The 25,133-nt window shown below is 42.5% G+C and overlaps 1 protein-coding gene across 3 annotated transcripts in view; it reads left to right on the top strand.

Annotated features, from left to right (window-relative positions):
• The window catches only part of LOC126237289 (UDP-glucosyltransferase 2-like), a 110,988-nt gene extending 86,527 nt beyond the window's left edge, over positions 1 to 24,461 (top strand). For all 3 annotated transcript variants that reach the window (XM_049947237.1, XM_049947236.1, XM_049947235.1), the window contains exons 7-8: positions 4,553 to 4,772; positions 23,541 to 24,461. In XM_049947237.1, coding sequence (XP_049803194.1) covers positions 4,553 to 4,772; positions 23,541 to 23,820 — 500 coding nt within the window. In that variant the 3' untranslated portion in view covers positions 23,821 to 24,461. The remainder of the gene's footprint in view (positions 1 to 4,552; positions 4,773 to 23,540) is intronic.
• Positions 24,462 to 25,133: the final 672 nt, after the last annotated feature.

Raw genomic sequence — 25,133 nt, 5'->3', positions numbered from 1 at the left:
GCAGCTTTTATTGGCCAGCCGGAGCGTGGCGAATCTGTATGGTTCATAAGCTCTCTGGAGACATTGCTACGATCCATACAGCGGTTCCCATACACGACACGCATGTCCTTGTGAATTTCACTCGGTATATTCACTCTGGCACACAAATATCGAGCTACACTTCGCTGCTTTTCACAAGTTGACGGCAATATCATGCGTGTCATTTGTGTTTCGTAGCTCAGGCTTGTCACACTAGATCTAAATAAATAAATAAAGCACCTCTGTAGTGCAAATTTCACACTACATCCTCTTGAAATTTCAGTCATTGAAGATGCTCCAAAAATTAAATAAGCAAAATGCGTATAGCAATAGACAAACTGCCTTCAGCTAGTTGCACAGACGGAACAACCCTGCATGAATTTTGAAGCAACTAAGGAATGACGGAAAACAGAAAAAACGGCATTCCAGCATTTCAACTGCAATACCAGGGGAGGAAAATTATTATGCGTTGCTTCCCGATGCTCCCTCGTAATTTGAGCTCGTGCAAAGCGATCGCAAGTCACTGTTAAATGATCTGCAAATACTCTCATGGATGAGTTTTGCTTACAACGGAATGAAATGAATGGCCGAATACAAATTGCATTTCACACATTGTGTCACTTTACCATCATCTGCTGAGCTCACGGATCCAGCTGGTTTTTAAAATAAAACTATTACAAAAATTATAAATCATGTACCGCTTAATAATTGCGGGGAGCACATTGTCTTTTAAATGAAACATAAATATACTCTCATTTCAACGTATTTAATTATAAATCAAAACAAATTCTATCACAGAGAGACTTACATAAAATACGCCGGCTTACTTCGATGGAGACGTGAGGAAAGAGTACAGTTTGTCTAGAGGTGCTTCGCTCATCCGTTACCTTTTGTTACGAAAAATTTGAAATTATTCCTTAAATTCGTTTCAACTATAGGCTGATTTCTCTGATACCGTTGATGTGAATTCGCAGTTCATTCGCGTTTTATCACATTTTTCAAAGATGACATAAAACATTTCCTTAAGAAAAGAGCGTACATTCGTGCAAGAAAATCACTTCGGAATATTTTTTTTTATTACTTCAAAGAGATGACTTTCTTCAAGTAGTGTATCCTGACGAAATTTACTGGACTTTTCTTGCATCTGTTGTATGCTTGCAACACGGTCAGTTTCCGCTTTTAGTTATGATACACACATTACCTATGAGTTGTTTGCTGCAATTGAACTGTGTGTATTACTTATGCACATCTGGAAACGTGAGCAGCTACTATCGCCGTCATCCAAACATGCTTTATACTACAGCTTCACTTTTCCCTGTCTGCTTGAGAGTTTCTGTTGTCGCTAACAGGACTCTGCCATACAAACGCTTCCTTCATTAAATTTGACAACGTTTTCTAGTCATTACATGCGCAGCCATCGGGGACTGCTATAAATGAAATAAAGTCACAGCTGAAAACTGATGGTTTCTACCACTGTTCAGTGATTTTATTGCTGAACCGCAGAGCGTTGAACGAAGCTGCCATCGACGTCTTGTACTGAATATTGGGAAGTTGTTGTTGTTAAAAGTAACTAGCGTCAGACACTGAAAGAACTTTATCGGATATTACCAGAATATAACATCACATGTAAAACGGAAGAACTTGAGTGTGATCGTCACGAAATTCGGCAGCTGCGAGAAAGTGAGTACTGCTAAATGTCTCTAGTATTGGGCTGATGCGTAGGTTCATATTATTTTTGTTTGACATTGAAGCTAAGCCATCCTAGGACAGTACTTACACTTTGTCCTCTGCAATTTCTTAGTGCGAGCCCCGGAGAGGTGAACCACAGTTCTTCTTCAGCATCAAATTTGTATGTTATTCAACTTTTTTGACCTCTGGCGGTGTGTTCGTGTAAGGTGCCATACAAACTTAAGTATACCACTGAGGCACTGCCCCTTAGAAAGAGAGATATGATAAAATGAAAACATATATGCGTGGTCCATCTCACCCATAAGTGTATGGGTGAGATCGATCAGTGGTCTTGGAGAGAAGAGCAAGTAAAAAATGCTTTACATGAAGAAGGGAGTCAATAGAACTTTCAAATTCTTGTTTTGAATATGTTTTATTAACATTGGCTTCTGTAATGAGTTGTTGGTTCTGTTCAAGCATTAGCCTGTCTTCCTCTCACCACAGCAGCTACACTTATTACAAAATGTTGACCTGAACTAGGAGCATACTGAATCCAGTCGCAGTTTTTATCAGTTTCTTAGTAGAGTTCCCCACATCAAACACATTCATCCTCATCTGATTCATGAAAGTTATTTTCATGATCTTCTACAATGTCTGCGCAGGTGAGCTACTTGCAGTATCGTATCGAGCATCTTAAGTCTGTTTTTCTCTTCACTGCTATCACCATTTGGTAATCATTTGTTGCCTTTTTTCTGTTTGCTTTCTTTTATTATCCCTCTTTTCCTTTACAGTTTCAATATCTTCAACAGAATTTAGCCCTTTGGATACAGTTGCTGCCTCCCTCTTAAATTTAATGGTTTTATCAGTGGAAGGAACAGGTGATATTTCTTCCAAAATTTTTGTCTGTGCTGGCTTAGGAGAAGTCAGTTTTTAGGTGGTAATCTTTGAAGTTTTAGGTTTAGTAGAAGTGGAGTCCGAAACTGTGTCAGTGAAGGAATTTAACTTGTGTAGATAACTCTGCTATTTTGATGTGTTTGGGATCAGTAGCTCTTTTGATGAGCTTTGAAGTAGTTGGCTGACCTGTGTGCAACATTCTGTCTTGCATTTGTTAGCACAGACATATCTTCCGACAAATAAGTATAGTCTGGGAATGTGGCCATCTTCAGTGGGTTTACTGTGCATACCTTGAGCTAAATTTAATTGTGCACAACTTCACTCGCATGAAAACAAGTGGTCCATATCTCCCAAATAACATTGGTCCATCGCTCCCAACTGTCTGGGGAAGAAGAACCACCCCGATTTTTGTCCGTAGGCAGCCAACTCTGTGGCCATCTTAGGTTAGTTTCATACCTACACATTTGTCAGCCTCACAGGGAAAAAAACTGCATCAGTATTATACAAACTAAGCCTTAATATTACAATTATGTAACTACACGATAAAACTTTTCGGTTTACCAGAACAGAGAAGCTGATTTTTCTGCACAACTAACACGAAAATGACTGCAACACTTCTACACTACGTTTCTTGACGAAAGAGCTTCCTTACAAGTAGAGAGCCTGTATAGGGAGAGAGTGGCCAACTGGACGATACGGTGGCCATTTTCCTGCCAAACTGAGGGCGGGACTTTTGAATGGCCAGTAGTGGAGTAGTCATTCGTTAAATGCCTTTGTTTATAAGAATAATGTGTTATAATAATTTTCACAGAGCCAATTCACAGGTCTGTTTTCAAATTTAACTATGTATATTGCAAGTTGTTTTATATGTAGTAAAAAGCAAAAACGACTTACTTCGCATAGATAAGAGTACTTGGTTGGTTTCCACAAGGCTCCTGTTTGATTTATGTCAGCCCTGTTGACTGCGACTGCCCACTGCTTTCGTCTTTCTTCATTGCGTGGAAATGCTAACATGCGAAATCCACCTTCGCCTCTATTGGAACAACCAAATGCAGCACAACCTGGCATCGTTTACGAACGTCTGCAGAACGAATTACAGATGTCAAAAACAATACTGTACAATTACTAACGTGTTTACTTCAAACATGTAGGCCTACCGACTTCATCACAAAACGCTTCATTGATTGAACTCGTATTTAAGATCGCAAACGCTAATTACGTACTAAAAACGATATACAGCTAAATCGAACATGCATGCACAACGCATAACAAGTCTCTTAATAATTCAAATGTCTTTTAATCGTTTCCAAGAGTCCTCTGAACTTCAATTCAACTCAAAAGCACGGAGAACATAGGAAGCGCGAGAGACGTTTGGCACCATTTTTCTGCCAAAGCTAATCAACCAATCACGGGCAACTTCACCTATGGCCACTCTCTCTGTATACAGGCTCTCTACTTACAAGTAGCGGCAGCTGCGCTCCAGCGGCGCATTTGTGAAACACACCACTGGTCAGTCTAATCCAAGGGTCCAGCTCTCCCGGACATATCTTTTTTATTGTTGTACTTATAGACACGCCCTCAGTTTTAAATTCTTCTGATATCTGTGATCTGATGAAGATGGGAGTACTGGACAACATCAGTCACGGTGTGGTCATGGACACGTCAAAACACGACAGCTCCCTTCTGCCATTGTCTCAAGTTTCCACGCCGATCGGTGTTATTACGCTCATTACATACAACCAGCTGAAGCATGCATGTACATATCGCTTCACTGCCACGACTTACGTCATTAGTGGAGGGTCGTATCGATTAGTGTGCTCTCTTAAGCGGGGGACTAATGTTATTACAGCGAGCATACGTAGAGTTAACAAGTCGTCCTATGAGGGTGGGAATCGCGTTATCCGACAAGGAAACGTCAACAGAACTATTTTGAAGACTTCTGCAACATTTTAGTTGTTTGTGTGTGTTACAGCTCATCCAAACGTGCGACTCTTCATCACGCAAGGTGGCCTGCAGAGTCTGAATGAAGCCACGTACCACGACGTGCCGCTGCTGGTCATCCCGTTCTTCTGCGACCAGGCGCACAACGCCGCTAAGATACAACAGAGTGGGGCTGGCGTCCGGCTAGAGTACAGAGACATCACCAAGGACGACTTGCTGAGGAACATACGGACCGTCCTCCACGACTCCAAGTAAGTTAAGTTATGCGTTTTTACATAAGTTACGACCATATCATTTTAACCGACAATCTTGGCTGAGAAAGGTGTCATCAAGATTCAAATTTGTTCAATACCTCCGACGACTACGTACACCAGTTTAGTTGTTTGACCCTTGATGGGTACCAAGATGACTTGCTTATGCGGAATACAAGCAGAAATACTTTGAGATGTAATTTTAACCTCGTCAAGTTGAACTGTGTGTGGGCGGGGATAGAGAAATTTTCGTTACTGGAGTAGTCGATACGAATGTTTATAAAACCTCTCGATACTAGTTCAGATTAGATTAATACTTGTTCCATAGATCATGAATACGACACTTCGTAATGATGTGGAAAGTATCAGGTTAATAAAAGATGTCTGTACAAGGTATTACATTACACAAAATATTGCATGACACTAATGTTTAAGTTGCTGTTGCTATCTTTTTTTTCCCCTTCATTTATATCTAAAAATTCAGCCAATGAGTAGAAGGAGTTGTCATCTAGAAATTCTTTTAATTTATTTTTAAATGTTAGTTTGCTATCTGTCAGACTTTTGGTGCTGTTTGGTAGGTGACCAAAGACTTTTGTGGCAGCATAATTTACCCCTTTCTGTGCCAAAGTCAGATTTAACCCTGCATAGTGAAGATCATCCTTTCTCCTGGTGTTATAGCTATGCATACTGCTATTACTTTTGAACTGGGTTGGATTATTAACAACAAATTTCATAAGTGAATATATATATACTGTGAGGTTAGTGTGAGGAGCACTAGATCCTTAAATAGATGTCTGCAGAATGACCGTGGGTGGCGCCAGCAATTATTCTGATTACACGTTTTTGAGCAATGAATATTTTTCTACTCAACGTTGAATTACCCCAGAATATGATGCCATACGAAAGCAGTGAATGAAAGTAGACATAGTAAGCTAATTTACTGAGATTCTTATCACCAAAATTTGCAATAACCCTAATAGCATACGTAGCTGAACTCAGACGTTTCAGCAGACCATCAATGTGTTGCTTCATTCAAATTCATATTTGAATTAGGCAATGCATGTGATCACATATAAGTAATTGTTCCACTCAGCATGTGTTGTATCTAATAAAAGAATTTCTTTGAGCTACAAGCAAGTATCAAAAGTCTATGGAACACATAGTAATAGAGATTCGTCATCATATCCATTATTTTGAAACAAAGGAAGTGATTAAAGCGAAACTATTGATCCAAATAACAGATATTACGTTTTTGTTTTATACTGCATATTAAATAAGCAGTGTGTACTCAATTGTCAAAATTTTATTAAAATTTTTTCACATTAGGCTTTATTATTCAGTGTTTAATAGTGTTTAATTAGAAGTCTCCTGCTGTAATAGTATCGATAGTATTTTTAAAATACATTTTCTTTAAACAAATACATTAAAATGACAGTACTATATTCTGTAGTGTAGGAATCAGGGAATCTGCCTGGCCACGGAAGTACTTCAACTTCTTAATAGAGACACATGCCAAGTGTCAACGAGCATTGTCTTGTTGAAAAATGGCACCACGATACTGGAGCATGAGAGGTAGCACTTGAGGACGTAGTATGTCCGTGACGTACTGTTGCAATTACCTCAGTCAGTACCATAGATGACCTGAAGTCATACTCGATGGCTCCCTACACATTGATGCCAAAAGTAACATTGCCGTGGCTCTTCAAAACGTTGGAAGAATGTAACCACTGCTCAAGTTGGCGCCTTACTCGCCTACGATGGTCATCCGGGGTAGCGCAGCCACTAGACACAATGTTACACCATGCACCAGCAATCCATGCTTCCTGGACACAGCACCACTCCAAACGTAGTCGTTTATTTTGTGGTTTTAACGAACGCTGCTAGTCTCCAACCGATGGTGTGGGATGACAGAAAACGTTGCAGACAGTCAGTTACTTGTTGTCGGATGGCAGATCCATATGTGAGGGGCCTACCATGTGCTTGATGGGTATTTCGGTGAGTCTCCCTTGTTGTCGTAAAATGGGGTAGACCGGAATCTTCTTGCCTAGTACGTCTGTCCTCACGTTCCCACGCAGTACAACACTGGGCTCTGTAAGATCTGAATGATTCAAAAATCTGAGTACTGCATGATTCGACCACCTACCCGAATGGGGGCCCACAAAGGGGCCATTTCCAAACTCCGTCAGTGACTGATAACTCTGTTTCACAACAATACTCGGCATCTCCTAGTCTTTCACGGTTATTTGACAGCCGGAGCTTCAATACAGGAGATCCTTAACTTTTACTTTAAGATGAAGTTTTAACACTTTGTGTTTTATTTTCAATTTTCTTCCACGGTTTTACGTCTGTTCTTTATGACTGACTGCGATTACTTATGGCTAGTTTAGTGGAGTTTAGGCCGGCCGGTGTGGCTGAGCGGTTCTAGGCGCTTCAGTCTGGAACCGCGCGACCGCTACGCTCGCAGGTTCGAATCCTGCCTCGGTCATGGATGTGTGTGATGTCCTTAGGTTAGTTAGGTTTAAGCAGTTCTAAGTTCTAGGGGACTGATGATCTCAGATGTTAAGTCCCATAGTGCTCAGAGCCATTTGAGCCATATTTTTAGTGTAGAATGAGATATTCACTCTGCAGCGGAGTGTGCGCTGATATGAAACTTCCTGGCAGATTAAAACTGTGTGCCCGACCGAGATTCGAACTCGGGACCTTTGCCTTTCGCGGGCAAGTGCTCTACCAACTGAGCTACCGAAGCACGACTCACGCCCGGTACTCACAGCTTTACTTCTGCCAGTACCTCGTCTCCTACCTTCCAAACTTTACAGAAGCTCTCCTGCGAACCATGCAGAACTAGCACTCCTGAAAGAAAGGATATTGCGGAGACATGGCTTAGCCACAGCCTGGGGGATGTTTCCAGAATGAGATTTTCACTCTGCAGCGGAGTGTGCGCTGATATGAAACTTCCTGGCAGATTAAAACTGTGTGCCCGACCGAGACTCGAACTCGGGACCTTTGCCTTTCGCGGGCAAGTGCTCTACCAACTGAGCTACCGAAGCACGACTCACGCCCGGTACTCACAGCTTTACTTCTGCCAGTACCTCGTCTCCTACCTTCCAAACTTTACAGAAGCTCTCCTGCGAACCATGCAGAACTAGCACTCCTGAAAGAAAGGATATTGCGGAGACATGGCTTAGCCACAGCCTGGGGGATGTCTTTCGCTGGCAAAGGTCCCGAGTTCGAGTCCCGGTCGGGCACACAGTTTTAATCTGCCAGGAAGTTTCATATCAGCGCACACTCCGCTGCAGAGTGAAAATCTCATTCTGGAAACATCCCCCAGGCTGTGGCTAAGCCATGTCTCCGCAATATCCTTTCTTTCAGGAGTGCTAGTTCTGCATGGTTCGCAGGAGAGCTTCTGTAAAGTTTGGAAGGTAGGAGACGAGGTACTGGCAGAAGTAAAGCTGTGAGTACCGGGCGTGAGTCGTGCTTCGGTAGCTCAGTTGGTAGAGCACTTGCCCGCGAAAGGCAAAGGTCCCGAGTTCGAGTCTCGGTCGGGCACACAGTTTTAATCTGCCAGGAAGTTTCATATTTTTAGTGTAGTTTAGCACTGCTACCTAAGTAGAAGTTTTATTACTTTTCTTTTATACCGACTTTTTTTAAAAAAATATCGCACCATGTCAGTCCGAAGATTGCGTAGCCGTCGTAGAGTGAGCCAATTTGCACGTTTGTTATCCAGGTTTTTGACGTTTATATTCGTAGAGCTAATTGCACATTCGTAGAGCATCCTTGCAGTTTCTTGACGTCGCTTTCCAGTCATGATACATGAGCCAGTAAATGCAGTTATCACGGTAGACAATCCCTAGGAAGGTGGAGAGCCAGTACCAGAGCCCCAGGCAACTGCTGCAAAGGAGAGGTCGTATGGGACGCATGGAAGCTGCTCTAGATGATGGAAGAATCAGCAATGATCAACGGCATGAGGGTGTATGAGGCATTGGAAACCACTGCGTTAAAGACACGTAACGTGCATCCATAGGACATGTGTGTTGTAATTGAAAAAGTGTCTCGATGATCACTCCATTGGCAAAAGATTTCAGACTGGTCCCCCCTTCTGATCTCCGGGAAGGGACTTTCAATGGGGGAGGTGACCATTGGAAAAAGATTGAATAACCAATGAAAGGGTGACGTTCTACGAGTCGGGGCGTGGAACGTTAGAATTTTGAACTTGGAGCTAGAAAATCTAAAAAGGGAAACGCTAAGGCTCAGACTAGATATAGGGGAGGTCGGTAAGTAAAATGGAAGGAAGGAAAGGATGTTTGGTCAGACAAGAACACGGTAATATTAACAGCAGCAGAAAATGAATTAAGGAATGTTCAAATGTGTGTGAAATCTTATGGGACTTAACTGCTAAGGTTATCAGTCCCTAAGCTTACATACTATTTAACCTAAAGTATCTTAAGGACAAACACACACACCCATGCCCGAGGGAGGACTCGAACCTCCGCCGGGACCAGCCGCACAGTCCATGACTGCAGCGCCTGAGACCGCTCGGCTAATCCCGCGCGGCTAATGATGTAATGGGAATAGGATTCTTTATGAATAGGAGCGTAGGGCTGGGAGTAAGTTACTATGAATAATTCATTGATAGCATTGTTTTCAACAGAATCAGCACCAAACCAACGTCGCAAGCAGAACGTGGAGAGAGAGGGAAAATTTATGAGGATCTTGAAAGGGTAATTCAGTACGCACAGAGAGATAAAAATGTAATAGTCATGGTGGAGTGGCGGTTCTGGCGCTGCAGTCCGGAACCGCGGGACTGCTACGGTCACAGGTTCGAATCCTGCCTCAGGCATGGGTGTGTGTGATGTCCTTAGGTTAGTTGGGTTTAAGTAGTTCTAAGTTCTAGGGGACTTATGACCTAAGATGTTGAGTCCCATAGTGCTCAGAGCCATTTGAACCATTTTGAATGGTGGAGTGGAATGAGGTTGTGGGGGGAACGACTAGGATAAGGAGTCACGGGAGAATGTGGGCTTGCTATTAGAAATGAGAGAGGGGAAAGGCATTAAGTTCTGCAGTAAATTTCATCTATTAATAGCGAATACTGTGTTCAAGAAATCACAAGAAGAGGAGGTACACTTGGTAAAGGGCGAAAGATACAGTAAATTCCAGTTAGATTGCGTCATTGTCAGACAGAGATTCCGAAATTAGATAATGAATTGTACGGCGTACCCATGAGGCGTTATTAACTTAGATCACAATTGCCCGCATCTCGTGGTCGTGCGGTAGCGTTCTCGCTTCCCACGCCCGGGTTCCCGGGTTCGATTCCCGGCGGGGTCAGGGATTTTCTCTGCCTCGTGATGGCTGGGTGTTGTGTGCTGTCCTTAGGTTAGTTAGGTTTAAGTAGTTCTAAGTTCTAGGGGACTTATGACCACAGCAGTTGAGTCCCATAGTGCTCAGAGCCATTTGAGCCATTTTTAGATCACAATTTAGTAATGACGAAGAGAGGGATGACGTTCAAGAGACTACTTAGGAAGAATAAACGCGCAAAAAGTAGGATACGGAAGTATGAGTGATGAGATACACTTGAAGTTCTTTGAGGCTATAGATACTACGATAGTGAATTGCTCAATAGGAATTTCTTTGAAGAGGAATGTACACCTGTGAAAAGGTCAGTCGCCGAAGTTAAAGAAAAACATAGGCACAAGGAAGATAACTGCGAAGAAACAATGCTAAAAAGTAGAAATACTTCAGCTGATCGAGGAACGAAGGAAGTACAAAAGCCTTTAGGAAAACGCAGGAATACAGAAATACAACTCACTAATAACTTAAATTAATAGGAAGAACAGGCAACCTAAGGCGAAATGGCTACATAAGAAATGAGAAGACATCGAAAACGATATGATTGTCGGAAGAACTGAGTCAGTATACAGAAAGGTCAAAACAGTCTTCGCTGAAATCAGAAGCAAGAGTAGAAACATTAAGAGTGGAACGGAAATTCCATTATTAAATGCCAAGAGGAGAGCAGATAGGAGGAAAGAGTATATTGCAGACCTCCATGACGGGATGACATGTCTCAAAATGTGATAGAAGAAGAAACACGAGTCGACAAGTAAGGGATAGTATTTGAGTCAGACTTTAAAAGAACTTTGAACGACTGAAGGTCAGATTAGGCGGGATAGATAACATCGCATCACAATTTCTAAAACTGCTAGGAGGAGTGGCAACATAACGTATATACAAGGTTGTGCGTACAACGTAAGACACTAGCGATATATCATCAGACTTTCGGAAACACATCGTCCACACGATTTCGAAGACAGCAATACCCGACAAGTGCGAGAATTGAAGCATAATCAGCTTAACAGCTCAAGAATTCAAATTGCTAACACAAATAACATATGCAAGAAGGGAAAAGAAAACTGAGAATCTGATAGATGACGATCAGTATGACTTCAGGAAAGATAAATGCACCAGAGGCAGTTCTGAAGTTGCAGTTGATAACGGAAGCAAGACTGAATAAAAATCGAGATACGCTCATAGGATTGTCGACCTAGAGAGGGCGTTCGACAGTATAAAATGGTGTAAGATTTTCGAAATTCTGTGTAAAATAAGTGTAAACTATTGCGAAAGGCGGGTGGTATACAAAATGTTTGAGAACCAAGAAGGAATTAAAAAGGGTGTAAGTTGGGATGTATCCTTCGCTTCTACTCTTCAGTCTAGACAAGAAAGAAGCAATGATGGAAATAAAAAATAGTTGAAATAGTGGAATTAAAATACAAGGTGAAAGATTGTCAATGATAAGATTCGCTGAGGACAGTGATATCCTCAGTCAAAGTGAAGAAAAATTACAGAATGTTTTGAACGGAATTAACGGCCTAATGAGCACAGAATGTGGATTGAAAGTAAATCGAAGAAAGACGAAAGTAATGAGAAGTATCAGAACTGAGACCAACGAAAAACTTAACATCAAAGTTGGGGATCAAAGAATAGACGAAGTTAAGGAATTTTGCCCCCTAGGCATCAAAATAACCGATGCAGACAGAGTAAGGAGGACATCAGAAGCAGACGCAGTGGCAAAAAGGGCGTTCCTGGCCAAGAGAAGTCTACTAATACGAAACATAGCTCCTAACTCGTGGAAGAACTTTTGAGAATGTACGTTTGGAGGACACAGACTCTGGAAAACCGGGACAGGGGAGAATCGAAGAATTTGCGATGTGATGCTAAATAAGAATGTTCAGAATTTGATTGACTGATAAGGTGGGAAATAAGGAGCTCTTTCCTCAGAATCAGCGAGGAAAGGAACATATTGAAAACACTGAAAAGAAGAAAGGACAGTGATACGATGTCTTTAAGACATCTGGGAGTAACTTCGATGGTACTAGAGAAAGCAGTAGAGGAAGACAAAGAATACATCCAGCAAATAACTGAAGACTTAGGTTACAAGAGCTGCTCTGAGAGACTGGCACGATGGAGGAATACGTGGCGGGACGCATCAAAGACTGATGAAAAAAAATAAAAAAAAAGGTCAGTGGGAAGTTGGACAGTAATCGCAGAGCCCTGTTCTGAATTCTTCCGACGGGATTTTCCCAGGCAATCACAGCATGCTCAGTCTCATTCCAAATGTGTTCGATCGGGTTCAGCGCTGCCGAAATGTGGGGCCAGCATATCAATTGGAACTCGTCACTTTGTTCCTCAAACCAATCCATCAGTCCTGGCCTCGTGACATGGCCCGTTACCTTTCTGAAAAATGCTACTGCCGTAGGAAAATATGATCGTCACGAAGAAGTGTATGTGACTTGGAACTAGTGTACGATACTCCTTAACCGTCATGGTGCTTTGCACGAGTTCGGATGGACCCATGTATGGCCACGTAAATGTTCCTCAGAACATAATGGAGTCCCAGGAACTTGTCTCCGTCCCGCAGTACACGTGTCAAGGAGCTGTTACTCTGGAAGACGATGGAATCGCGCCCTCCCGTCGGGATGATGAAGAAGGTATCCCGATTCATCAGACCATGCAACGCTCTGTCACTGCGCCAACGTACTGTGCCTATGACCACTTGCTCATTTCAGTTATAATTGTGTCGACCGCTGCGGCCGAGCGGTTAAAGGCACTTCAGTCTGGAACCACGCAGCTGCTACGGTCGCAGGTTCGAATCCTGCCTCCAGCATGGATGTGTGTGATGTTCTTAGATTAGTTAGGTTTAAGTAGTTCTAAGTTCTAGGGGACTGATGACCTCAGATGTTAAGTCCAATAGTGATTAGAGCCATTTGAACCATTTGAAGAGTTATATTTGTCGATGTCGTGGTATTAACATTCCCACATGCATGGGCCGTCAGATAAGGAGGTCCGTCGTTAGGAGTGTTGAGTGCACTGTGTATTTAGACACACTTGTAGTGTGCCAGGCATTAAAGTCTGATGTTAGTTTCGTCACAGCTCGCCACCTGTCCTGTTTTACCAGTCTGCCCACCCTACGACATCTGACATCTATAATTAGGGGTGGCCACCAAAACCACGACATCTGGCAGTGATTTTACATTGGTTTCGCCACTTGTTGAAGACGCTCACCACAGAACTCCTCGTACACTCAAGTCGTTAAGTTTCCGAAATGCTCGTGCCGAGCTTCCAGGCCTCCACAATCTGTCCTCTGTCAAACTTAGATATACTGTACACCTTCCTCATTCTAGACACATCAAAAAAAGTTTTGCATCACCTCGGTTAACAGAACTCTTGAAGATGTTAACTGTGGACATTGTATTATAGACACAGTCCCTTTGACTGTTCAGAGGTGTCACTAAACCTACCCAAAAATGTAAACAACCGTGCAGCGCGTACTAGACGGAGGAGGTCCGACAGCCGATCAGTTCCAGTCTTTCCACCAGGACGGAGGTACACGGCTCGTGTTGTCTGTAGCTCAACCATGCCTAGACGGTCAATACTACGGTTAGATAGCGTCCGCATTGTTTCTTTGTGTCAGGAAGGGCTCTCAACAAGGGAAATGTCCAAGCGTCTCGGAGTGAACCAAAGCGATGTTGTTCGGACATGGAGGACGTACAGAGAAGCAGAAACTGTCGATGAAATGCCTCGCTCAGGCCGCCCGAGGGCTACTACTGCAGTGGATGACCGCTACCTACGGATTATGGCTCGGAGGAACCCTGACAGCAACGCCACCATTTTGAATAATGTTTTCTGTGCAGCCACAGGACGTTGTGTTACGACTCAAACTGTGCGCAATAGGCTGCATGACGCGCAACTTCACTCCCGACGCCCATGGCGAGATCCATCTTTACAATCACGACACCATGCAGCGCGGTACAGATGGGCCCAACATCATGCCGAAAGGACCGCTCAGGACTGGCATCACGTTCCCTTCACCGACGAATGTCGCATATGCCTTCAACCATACAATCGTCGGAGACGTGTTTGGAGGCAACCTGGTCAGGCTGAACGACGCCTTAGACACACTGTCCAGAGAATGCAGCAAGGTGGAGGTTATCTGTTGTTGTGGGGTGGCATTATGTGGGGCCGACGTACGCCGCTGGTGGTAATGGAAGGCGCCGTAACGGCTGTACAATACATGAATGCCACCCTCCGACCGATAGTTCAACCACATCGGCAGCATATTGGCGAGGCATTAGTCTTCATGGACGACTATTCGCGCCCCCATCGTGCACATCTTGTGAATTACCTCCTTCAGGATAACGACATCTCTCGACTAGAGTGCCCAGTATGTTCTCCAGACATGAGCCCTATCGAACATGCCTTGGATAGACTGAAAAGGGGTGACCCACCGAGGGATCTACACCGCATCGCCGTTGAGGAGTGGGACAATCTGGACCAACAGTGCCTTGATGCCGGCCGCGGTGGTCTCGCGGTTCTAGGCGCGCAGTCCGGAACCGTGCGACTGCTACGGTCGCCGGTTCGAGTCCTGCCTCGGGCATGGATGTGTGTGATGTCCTTAGGTTAGTTAGGTTTAAGTAGTTCTAAGTTCTAGGGGACTGATGACCACAGCAGTTGAGTCCCATAGTGCTCAGAGCCATTTGAACCATTTTTAGTGCCTTGATGAACTTGTGGATAGTGAGCCACGACGGATACAGACATGCATCAATGCAAGAGGACGTGCTACTGGGTATCAGAGGTACCAGTGTGGACTGTAGTCTGAACCACCACCTCTCAGGGTCCCGCTGTATGGTGGTACAACAGGCAATGTGTGGTTTTCAAGAGCAGTAAAAAGGGCGGAAATGGCGTTTATGTTGTTCTCTATTCCAATTTTCTGTACAGGTTCCGGAACTCTCGGATCCGATGTGATGCAAAACTTTTTGATGTGTGTATACATGGACAGCACGTTGACTGATACTACATGCACTTTTCGTGCCTCTGACTAGCAGTCACTCCCCGCCAGTTGACGCTGCTGTCGCCTAGATGGCTTTGTATCGATAGTAGGTCGGTGGTCATGATTTTCTGGTTGATCAGCGTAAATTTCTTTTAAATGGACACGCCGTATTATATCTGAAGCAGTCAGTAACATGAAAAATTACAAAATGAGGTTTGCATGACAATAAGTCAATTATATCCCGAAAATTACAAAATAAACGCGCCGCTATTGCACATCCGGAGATGCAACCGCGAAGCCTCGTTAGTGTTAATCGCTATGTGACTGACGAACTCATCTTACTTTCACTGTTGTCACGAGGACTGAACGTAATAACAGGGTTTCCAGCCACAAACATAATGGAATGTAGTCGAATTAAATCGGGTGATGCTGTGGGAATTTGATAAGGAAATGAGACGCTAAATGTAGTAAATGAGTTTTGTTATTTGGGGAGCAAAATACCTGACGATGGACGAAGTAGAGAGGATATAAAATATAGACTGGCAATGGCAAGAAAAGCGTTTCTGAAGAAGAGAAATTTGTTAACACCGAGGACAGATTTAGGCGTCAGGAAGTCGTTTCTGGAAGAATTTGTATGGAGTGTAGCCATGCATGGAAGTGAAACGTGGACGATAAATAGTTTAGATAAGAAGAGAACAGGAGCTTTCGAAATGTGGTGCTACAGAAGAATGCTGAAGATTAGATGGGTAGATCACATAACTATTGAGGAGGTTGTTTTGTTGTGGTCTTCAGTCCTGAGACTGGTTTGATGCAGCTCTCCATGCTACTCTATCCTGTGTAAGCTTCTTCATCTCCCACTACCTGCTGCAACCTACATACTTCTGAATCTGCTTGGTGTATTCATCTCTTGGTCTCCCTCTACGATTTTTACCCTCCACGCTGCCCTCCAATACCAAATTGGTGATCCCTTGATGCTTCAGAACATGTCCTACCAACCGAGCCCTTCTTCTAGTGAAGTTGTGCCACAAAATTCTCTTCTTCCCAATCCTATTCAATACTTCCTTATTAGTTATGTGATCTACCCATCTAATCTTCAGCATTCTTCTGTAGCACCACATTTCGAAAGCTTATATTCTTTTCTTCTCCAAACTATTTATCGTCCTTGTTTCACTTCCATACATGGTTACACTCCATAAAATACTTTCAGAAATGACTTCCTGACACTTACATGTATGCTCGATGTTAACAAATTTCTCTTCTTCAGAAATGCTTTCCTTGCTATTGCCAGTCTACATTTTATATCCTGTCTACTTCGACCATCATCAGTTATTTTGCTCCCCAAATAGCAAACCTCCTTTACTACTTTAAGTGTCTCATTTCCTAATCTAATTCCCTCAGCACCACCCGACTTAATTCGACTACATTCAATTATCCTCGTTTTGCTTTTGTTGATGTTCATCTTATATCCTCCTTTCAAGGCACTATCCATTCGGTTCAACTGCTCTTCCAAGTCCTTTGCTGTCTCTGACAGAATTACAATGTCATCGGAGAACCTCAAAGTTCTCCATGGATTTTAGTACCTACTCCGAATTTTTCTTTTGTTTCCTTCACTAATTGCTCAATATAGAGACTGAATAACATCGGGGAGAGGCTACAAATCTGTCTCACTCCCTTCCCAAACACTGCTTCCCTCTGATGCCCGTCGACTCTTATAACTGCCATCTGGTTTCTGTACAAATTGTAAATAGCTTTTCGCTCCCTGTATTTTACCCCTGCCACCTTTAGAATTTGAAAGAGAGTATTCCAGTCAACATTGTCAAAAGCTTTCTGTAAGTCTACAAATGCTAGAAACGTAGGTTTGCCTTTCCTTAATCTATTTTCTAAGATAAGTCGTAAGGTCAGTATTGCCTCACGTGTTCCAGTATTTCTACGGAATCCAAACTGATCTTCCCCGAGGTCGGCTTCTACTAGTTTTTCCATTCGTCTGTAAAGAATTCGTGTTAGTATTTTGCACCTGTGGCTTATTAAACTGATTGTTCGGTAATTCTCACATCTGTCAACACCTGCTTTCTTTGGGCGTGGAATTATTATATTCTTCTTGAAGTCTGAGGGTATTTCGCCTGTTTCATACATCTTGCTCACCAGATGGTAGAGTTTTGTCAGGACTGGCTCTCCCAAGGCCGTCAGTAGTTCTAATGGAATGTTGTCTACTCCTGGAGCCTTGTTTAGACTCAGGTCTTTCAGTTCTCTGTCAAACTCTTCACGCAGTATCGTGTCTCCCATTTCATCTTCATCTACATCCTCTTCTATTTCCATAATATTGTCCTCAAGTACATCGCCCTTGTATAGACCCTCTATATACTCCTTCCACCTTTCTGCTTTCCCTTCTTTGCTTAGAACTGGGTTTCCATCTGAGCTCTTGATGTTCATACAAGTGGTTCTCTTATCTGCAAAGGTCTCTTTAATTTTCCTGTAGGCAGTATCTATCTTACCCCTAGTGAGATAAGCTTCTACATCCTTACATTTGTCCTCTAGCCATCCCTGCTTAGCCATTTTGCACTTCCTGTCGATCTCATTTTTGAGACGTTTGTATTCCTTTTTGCCTGCTTCATTTACTGCATTTTTATATTTTCTCCTTTCATCAATTAAATTCAATATTTCTTCAGTTACCCAAGGATTTTAACTAGCCCTCGTCTTTTTACCTACTTGATCGTCTGCTGCCTTCACTACTTCATCCCTCAAAGCTACCCATTCTTCTTCTACTGTATTTCTTTCCCCCATTCCTGTCAATTGTTCCCTTATGCTCTCCCTGAAACTCTGTACAACCTCTGGTTCTTTCAGTTTATCCAGGTCCCATCTCCTTAAATTCCCACCTTTTTGCAGTTTCTTCAGTTTTAATCTACAGGTCATAACCAACAGATTGTGGTCAGAGTCCACATCTGCCCCTGGAAATGTCTTACAATTTAAAACCTGGTTCCTAAATCTCTGTCTTACCATTATATAATCTATCTGATACCTTCTAGTATCTCCAGGATTCTTCCATGTATACAACCTTCTTTTATGATTCTTGAACCAAGTGTTAGCTATGGTTAAGTTGTGCTCTGTGCAAAATTCTACCAGGCGGCTTCCTCTTTCATTTCTTACCCCCAATCCATATTCACCTACTATGTTTCCTTCTCTCCCTTTTCCTACTGACGAATTCCAGTCACCCATGACTATTAAATTTTCGTCTCCTTTCACTACCTGAATAATTTCTTTTATTTCATCATACATTTCCTCAATTACTTCGTCATCTGCAGAGCTAGCTGGCATACAAACTTGTACTACTGTAGTAGGCGTGGGCTTCGTATCTATCCTGGCCACAATAATGCGTTCACTATGCTGTTTGTAATAGCTTACCCGCATTCCTATTTTCCTATTTGTTATTAAACCTACTCCTGCATTACCTCTATTTGATTTGGTGTGTGTAACGCTGTAGTCACCTGACCAGAAGTCTTGTTCCTCCTGCCACCGAACGTCACTAATTCCCACTATACCTAAATTTAACCTATCCATTTCCCTTTTTAAATCTTCTAACCTACCTGCCCGATTAAGGGATCTGACATTCTACGCTCCGATCCGCAGAACGCCAGTTTTCTTTCTTCTGATAACGGCATCCTATTGAGTAGTCCCCGCCCGGAGATCCGAATGGGGTACTATTTTACCTCCGGAATATTTTACCCAAGAGGACGCCATCATCATTTAACCACACAGTAAAGCTGCATGCCCTCGGGAAAAATTACGGCTGTAATTTCCCCTTGCTTTAAGCCGTTCGCAGTACCATCACAGCAAGGCCGTTTTGGTTAGTGTTATAAGGCCAGATCAGTCAATCATCCAGATTGTTGCCCCTGTAACTACTGAAGAGGCTGCTGCCCCTCTTCAGGAACCACACGTTTGTCTGGCCTCTCAACAGATACCCCTCCGTTGTGGTTGCACCTACGGTACGGCTACCTGTATCGCTGAGGCACGCAAGCCTCCCCACCAACGGCAAGGTCCATGGTTCATGGGGCGATTGAGGAGGTGTTGAACAGAACTGGAGAGAAGCGAAATTTGTGGCACAACTTGACTAGAAGAAGGGATCGGTTGGTTCATTTTATATCCTCCTTTCAGGACACTGTCCATTCCGTTCAACTGCTCTTCCAAGTCCTTTACTGACGCAATTACAATGCTCAAGATTTGATGGGTAGATCACATAACTAATAAGGAAGTATTGAATAGGATTGGGGAGAAGAGAATTTTGTGGCACAACTTCACTGGAAGAAGGGCTCGGTTGGTAGGACATGTTCTGAGGCATCAAGGGATCACCAATTTAGTATTGGATGGCAGCGTGGAGGCTAAAAATCGTAGAGGGAGAGCAAGAGATGAATACACTAAACAGATTCAGAAGGATGTAGGCTGCAGTAGGTACTGGGAGATGAGGAAGCTTGCACAGGCTAGAGTAGCATGGAGAGCTGCATCAAACCAGTCTCTGGACTGAAGACCACAACAACAACAACAACAACAAGGGGATCATCATAAATCGTGGCCGCTTCCGTGTAATTATTGTCTTTGAATAAAAGTGTCATTTATTTTACACTCACTGCGCATTTCTTTCATTTACGTTATGGAAAATGTTGTAGCAGTTCAATACTGTAACGGGTTAAAGCTTCATCTATGTTATTTTGCAGTGGCACATGTGGAACATTACTTTCGTCCTTAAGATCTGCACATGACTGAATTTGGTCTTCTGTGAGATATATCCCAGGAATGCAATTATTCTTATTATCTGTGCTTTTAACACTTCATGCTGTTTGTGTAGTAATACATCTGTGTCAATTACTCATGCTGCCCACGGTATGTTTATCATTCTGCCGTAAATCCGCATTTCAAAGACCTCGATCTCCCTTGCTGACATTATATTCAGTGTACAACCTTCAAAACTGTTTAGAAATACAGGCCAGCTGTAGCATTTTACAAATCAAACTCTGACGTGAAGGTCCTGGTCTGTACTTTGTGAGAATTTTCTTAAATTTTATGAAAGCATTGCTGGAGATCTCTAAGCGAAATTTTATCTCCATATCTGATCTCTAGTCTTTACGTAGCAGCAAGGTGCTTAAACTTGTCCGCTCTCTGTATTAAGAAGCTACTAAACTGTATATCTGTATTTGTAAAAGAGTTGGGCTGTCATTTAACAATAATAAACTGCATCTTATTTATTTTAATATTCAGATCTAGATCACGGTTGTAATCTGCTACCACGCTGATGAACTGTCGGAGATCATCTACGTTATCAACAACCAATATCGGGTCATGAAGACAGCGAATTCAGTTGACATGGCAGTAGACAGAGTAGGCAGCAGTGTCTCCTTAAGGCTTTCAGACTTGCATATTTTTCCTTATGTAGCACTGCTAGGAGATTTTTTAATGATTTTAGATGCTAAATTTGTACAAAAATATGGATCCATTTTCAAAACTTACTGCGTTCGCTTATGGACTAAAATAACTAATTACGAAATATTATCTATTGTAAGAAGTAGTTAAATTATCACTCAATACTTAACATGCAAAATAACAATATTCAGTTATACAGTGTAATATAACAAACCAACTACATTTGTGTATTCTGGTGGCCACGAGCTGCTGCGCATCACGTCATTGACTTGCTGATTTTTCAAAGTGATGCCCAGCGGTTGGCAGCACCTCCGTTTGATGAAAAGGCTGAACATTCACAAATATGTACCTCAGGTTTTATTGATTCTTTTGCAGCAAAGACACAGTAAAAGTTAATGTATTACAATTGTAACCAGAGGGTCTTAAAGTGAAATAAGGCGAAAGAGCAGATTCGTTTGCCAGTTATGGCCAGTTAAGATAGCTACGTACACGAACTACACTTTGTTTCCGGTTACAGGAAGCAACAGTAACTGGCATTGCCAGTTCTTGAGGGCCCATGTAGTCGGAAGAATCTGCATATGGCATTCTATGTTATTCTGTATTACTATGTGTTCCTAACAGCATAATCATGATGTATGGATTCATAGACACACAGTACATTACGTTTTACACATATGTGCTCTTTTATTCTCTCTGTCACAAAGTTTCTTCGTGACTCCTCTCGCTGCTTCAAAAGCTGGTATTTCAACCTTATTTTCTGAGAGTTTTAACCAATATTCTGTGGTTGATATAACTGTTCCACTGAATTGAACACAATTTCGAGTCTTAATATGAGTTTCTTGGTAGATACATGCATAAATGTTGGCAATTTCTTGTTAATCACATGCATTCAGTACAGCAGTAAATTGCACACTGTCCATGGCCGATAGACTCTAGAAATTAAGAGAAATTTGCATTGTTTGGGTGCATACATAGCCATTTAGCCATGTCGTCTTAACACTATAACAACACGTGCAGACAGGGAACCTACTGAACCCCATTGTTACAGTTAAAGTTGAGTTGTCTATGTCAATGCACTCTCCTGTGAAACCTGATTAAGTTTCTGGACAAGAACTAACAATAATTTTAACGGAGACACTATAGAAAAGTTGGCCCAGTGCTTCCGTCAGTCACTACTTCTGTCAAGTGGTGAAAGAGACCAGACGTAGCTCACAATCAACGTGAGTTGCAGCCTTATACATTTGGGAAAAAGATAGATGTGACAAGAAGTTATGGACAGTTATACTAGATAAGCATGTGACCACTTACAACTATCCTTCTGTACTAAGTCAGTATATCCTGCGTAACTTGAAATTTTTTTCCTAAGGAGAGCATGGCCAGAAATGAAGTCATACTAAGTTCTGTAAAAAGTACACTACTGGCCATTAAAATTGCTACACCAAGAAGAAATGCATATGATAAACGGGTATTCATTGGACAGATATATTATACTAGAACTGACATGTGATTACATTTTCACGAAATTTGGGTGCATAGATCCTGAGAAATCAGTACCCAGAACAACCACCTCTGGCCGTAATAACGGCCTTGATACGCCTGGGCATTGAGTCAAACAGAGTTTGGATGGCGTGTATAGGTACAGATGCTCATGCAGTTCATCAAGAGTAGTGACTGGCGTATTGTGATGAGCCAGTTGCTCGGCCACCATTGACCAAACGTTTTCAATTGGTGAGAGATCTGGAGAATGTGCTGGCCAGGGCAGCAGTCGAACATTTTCTATATCCAGAAATGCCCGTACAGGACCTGCAACATGCGGTCGTGTATTATCCTGCTGAAATGTTGGGTTTCGCAGGGATCGAATGAAGGGTAGAGCCACGGGTCGTAACACATCTGAAATGTAGCGTCCACTGTTCAAAGTGCCGTCAATGCGAACAAGAGGTGACCGAGACGTGTAACCAATGGCACCCCATACCATCACGCCGGGTGATACGCCAGTATGGCGATGACGAATACACGCTTCCAATGTGCGTTACCCGCGATGTCGCCAAACACGGAGGCGACCATCATGATGCTGTAAACATAACCTGGATTCATCCGAAAAAATGACGTTTTGCCATTAGTGGGCCCAGGTTCGTCGTTGAGTACACCATCGCAGGCGCTCCTGTCTGTTATGCAGCGTCAAGGGTAACCGCAGCCATAGTCTCCGAGCTGATAGTCCACGCTGCTGTAAACGTCGTCGAACTGTTCGAGCAGATGGTTGTTGTCTTGCAAACGTCCCCATCTGTTGACTCAGGGATCGAGACGTGGCTGCACGATCCGTTACAGCCATGCGGATAAGATGCCTGTCATCTCGACTGCTAGTGATACGAGGCCGTTGGGATCCAGCACGGCGTTCCGTATTACCCTCCTGAACCCACGGATTCCATATTCTGCTAACAGTCATTGAATGTCGACCAACGCGAGCAGCAATGTCGCGATACGATAAACCGCAATCGCGATAGGCTACAATCCGACGTTTATGAAAGTCGTAAACGTGATGATACGCATTTCTCCTCCTTACACGAGGCATCACAACAACGTTTCACCATCCAACGCCGGTCAACTGCTGTTTGTGTATGAGAAATCGGTTGGAAACTTTCCTCATGTCAGCACGTTGTAGGTGTCGCCACCGGCGCCAATCTTGTATGAATGCTCTGAAAAGCTAATCATTTTGATATCACAGCATCTTCTTCCTATCGGTTAAATTTTGCGTATGTAGCACGTCATCTTCGTGGTGTAGCAATTTTAATGGCCGGTAGTGTACAATCGTAAAAGGGGAACAAACGCAATGATTGGTATTCAAGATATCACTGAAGCAATGCCAGTCACAACGCCATTTATTTCTGTTTAGTGGAACTTTCGGTTAATTATTCTGAGGCTAAATATAATTTCCAAATCCACGTACAATTTTAACAATATGGAAGATTTACAGAAGGAGACGAATATACTCATACACTTTATTCTGAAGTGCCATTTTCTGATCTGTATCTTTTTTTTTTCAGGTACAGGGAGAGCATGAGAACTTTGTCGTCGATATTCCGTGAGCACCAGGTGGACTCTTTGGATCGCGCCGTGTGGTGGCTGGAGTACGTGATACGTCACAAGGGGGCCCCTCACTTGCGCAGTGCTGCCCTCGACCTGCACTGGTGGCAGCGGCTGCTGCTCGATGTCGTCGCCTTCCTACTTCTGGTTGCCGCCATTGCAATCTATCTTTTGTGCATATCTGTTCGCAGACTTGTCCAGTTTCTCTCAGGATTTAAAGTGAGGGTAAAAACTGAGTAGTTATTCAGCTGTAGAGTCACTGAAGAACTATAAGTGTGGCATTGCATCAGAGTTTGTATCTGAAAATATCTTTGATGTAAAAATCTGACAATACATTCCTGCAAGCGAGTATGGAAGATAATTTCAAGATCTATTTTATTACGTCAGAGTAGACGCAAAGCATATTTGTGAGACAGTGAAACAGTTGAGAAGCTCAAACATAAAAATAATACTCTGATTTGTATCATGTGACAGATAGCATAAATGCTATGGGAAATTTCCTGCAACTAATACTGACGGAAAAAATCGGATCACAAAAAAATAATTAACATAGAGTAATGAAAATTCACGTTATCTCAAAGATAACTAATTCTCACGACCGTTACAGCGTGTATTTAAAACAAATCTGATTTGCATCCTCATAGGGGGCGACGTGCATGAAATGTGAGTAGACATCATCTTTCAGTTGTAGTAACACGCCTAGCAGCTTTTCTTTCCGTCATACAACTCCTTGGTGCTTCGATTTTTCCCCGTTAGTATATTAAGAACGCTGTTACTGTTTGAAACTCATTTACGGTATTGAAAATAGCAGTGAAAACATTGTAAGAGTTCTGCTATGATGGAATATTAATTTTTTCATCACTTTTTTTATAATTTAACAGACAGAGAGAGTGATGTACTCGAAGCCATTAGGAGACAGAGTTAGTATTACATACTTTAGTATTAATATTAAACATTTTAACTATTTTTGAACATCGACAGTTAAGACTATTATGAAATTAGATAAATAAATAAAAATACTAGTTTTTAGTAAGAACATGACTCATACAAATGATTAATTTGTGTTAGGAATGGCAACCTGTCTGGATGCTTCCGAGTGGGGCAAATTGGTGGAACTAGTGATGAAGAAGCCGTCTGTGTCAAAAGGCAAAAAGTGCCTATGAGAGTGGAACAAGCACGAGGCAGCAGGAGAAAATGCGATCATTTAAGACATGTATCATCTAGGGTAACGATGATCAGATATATGTTATTGTCGTGGATAGTGGTGGCTGCCGTTTCCACAGCAGCATAGAGAAAGGACATTACCCCCTATCTTTAAAACCGGCAAACTACAAAAGACTTTGATAATGGGAGGGTCTTTTAACTACTCACATCTGAGTCGTCATGGTTCATAGTTCCACTGTATTATGCGAAAATCAGGTTGATTAATACTGTCTTCCTACTATGTAAGTAACACTCCAACTAATTTCTTGTATTTTTGTAATGCAATTGAGATGTTGAATGCATTGGTTCCACTTATTTCCGAAATAGCTGACGGCAAACAATGAGCAGGT

This window comes from Schistocerca nitens, chromosome 2 (genome assembly GCF_023898315.1).
Source record: "Schistocerca nitens isolate TAMUIC-IGC-003100 chromosome 2, iqSchNite1.1, whole genome shotgun sequence".
NCBI lineage: Eukaryota > Metazoa > Arthropoda > Insecta > Orthoptera > Acrididae > Schistocerca > Schistocerca nitens.
Note: the sequence above shows the minus strand (reverse complement) of the source record. Positions and strands in the feature narration are given on the sequence as shown.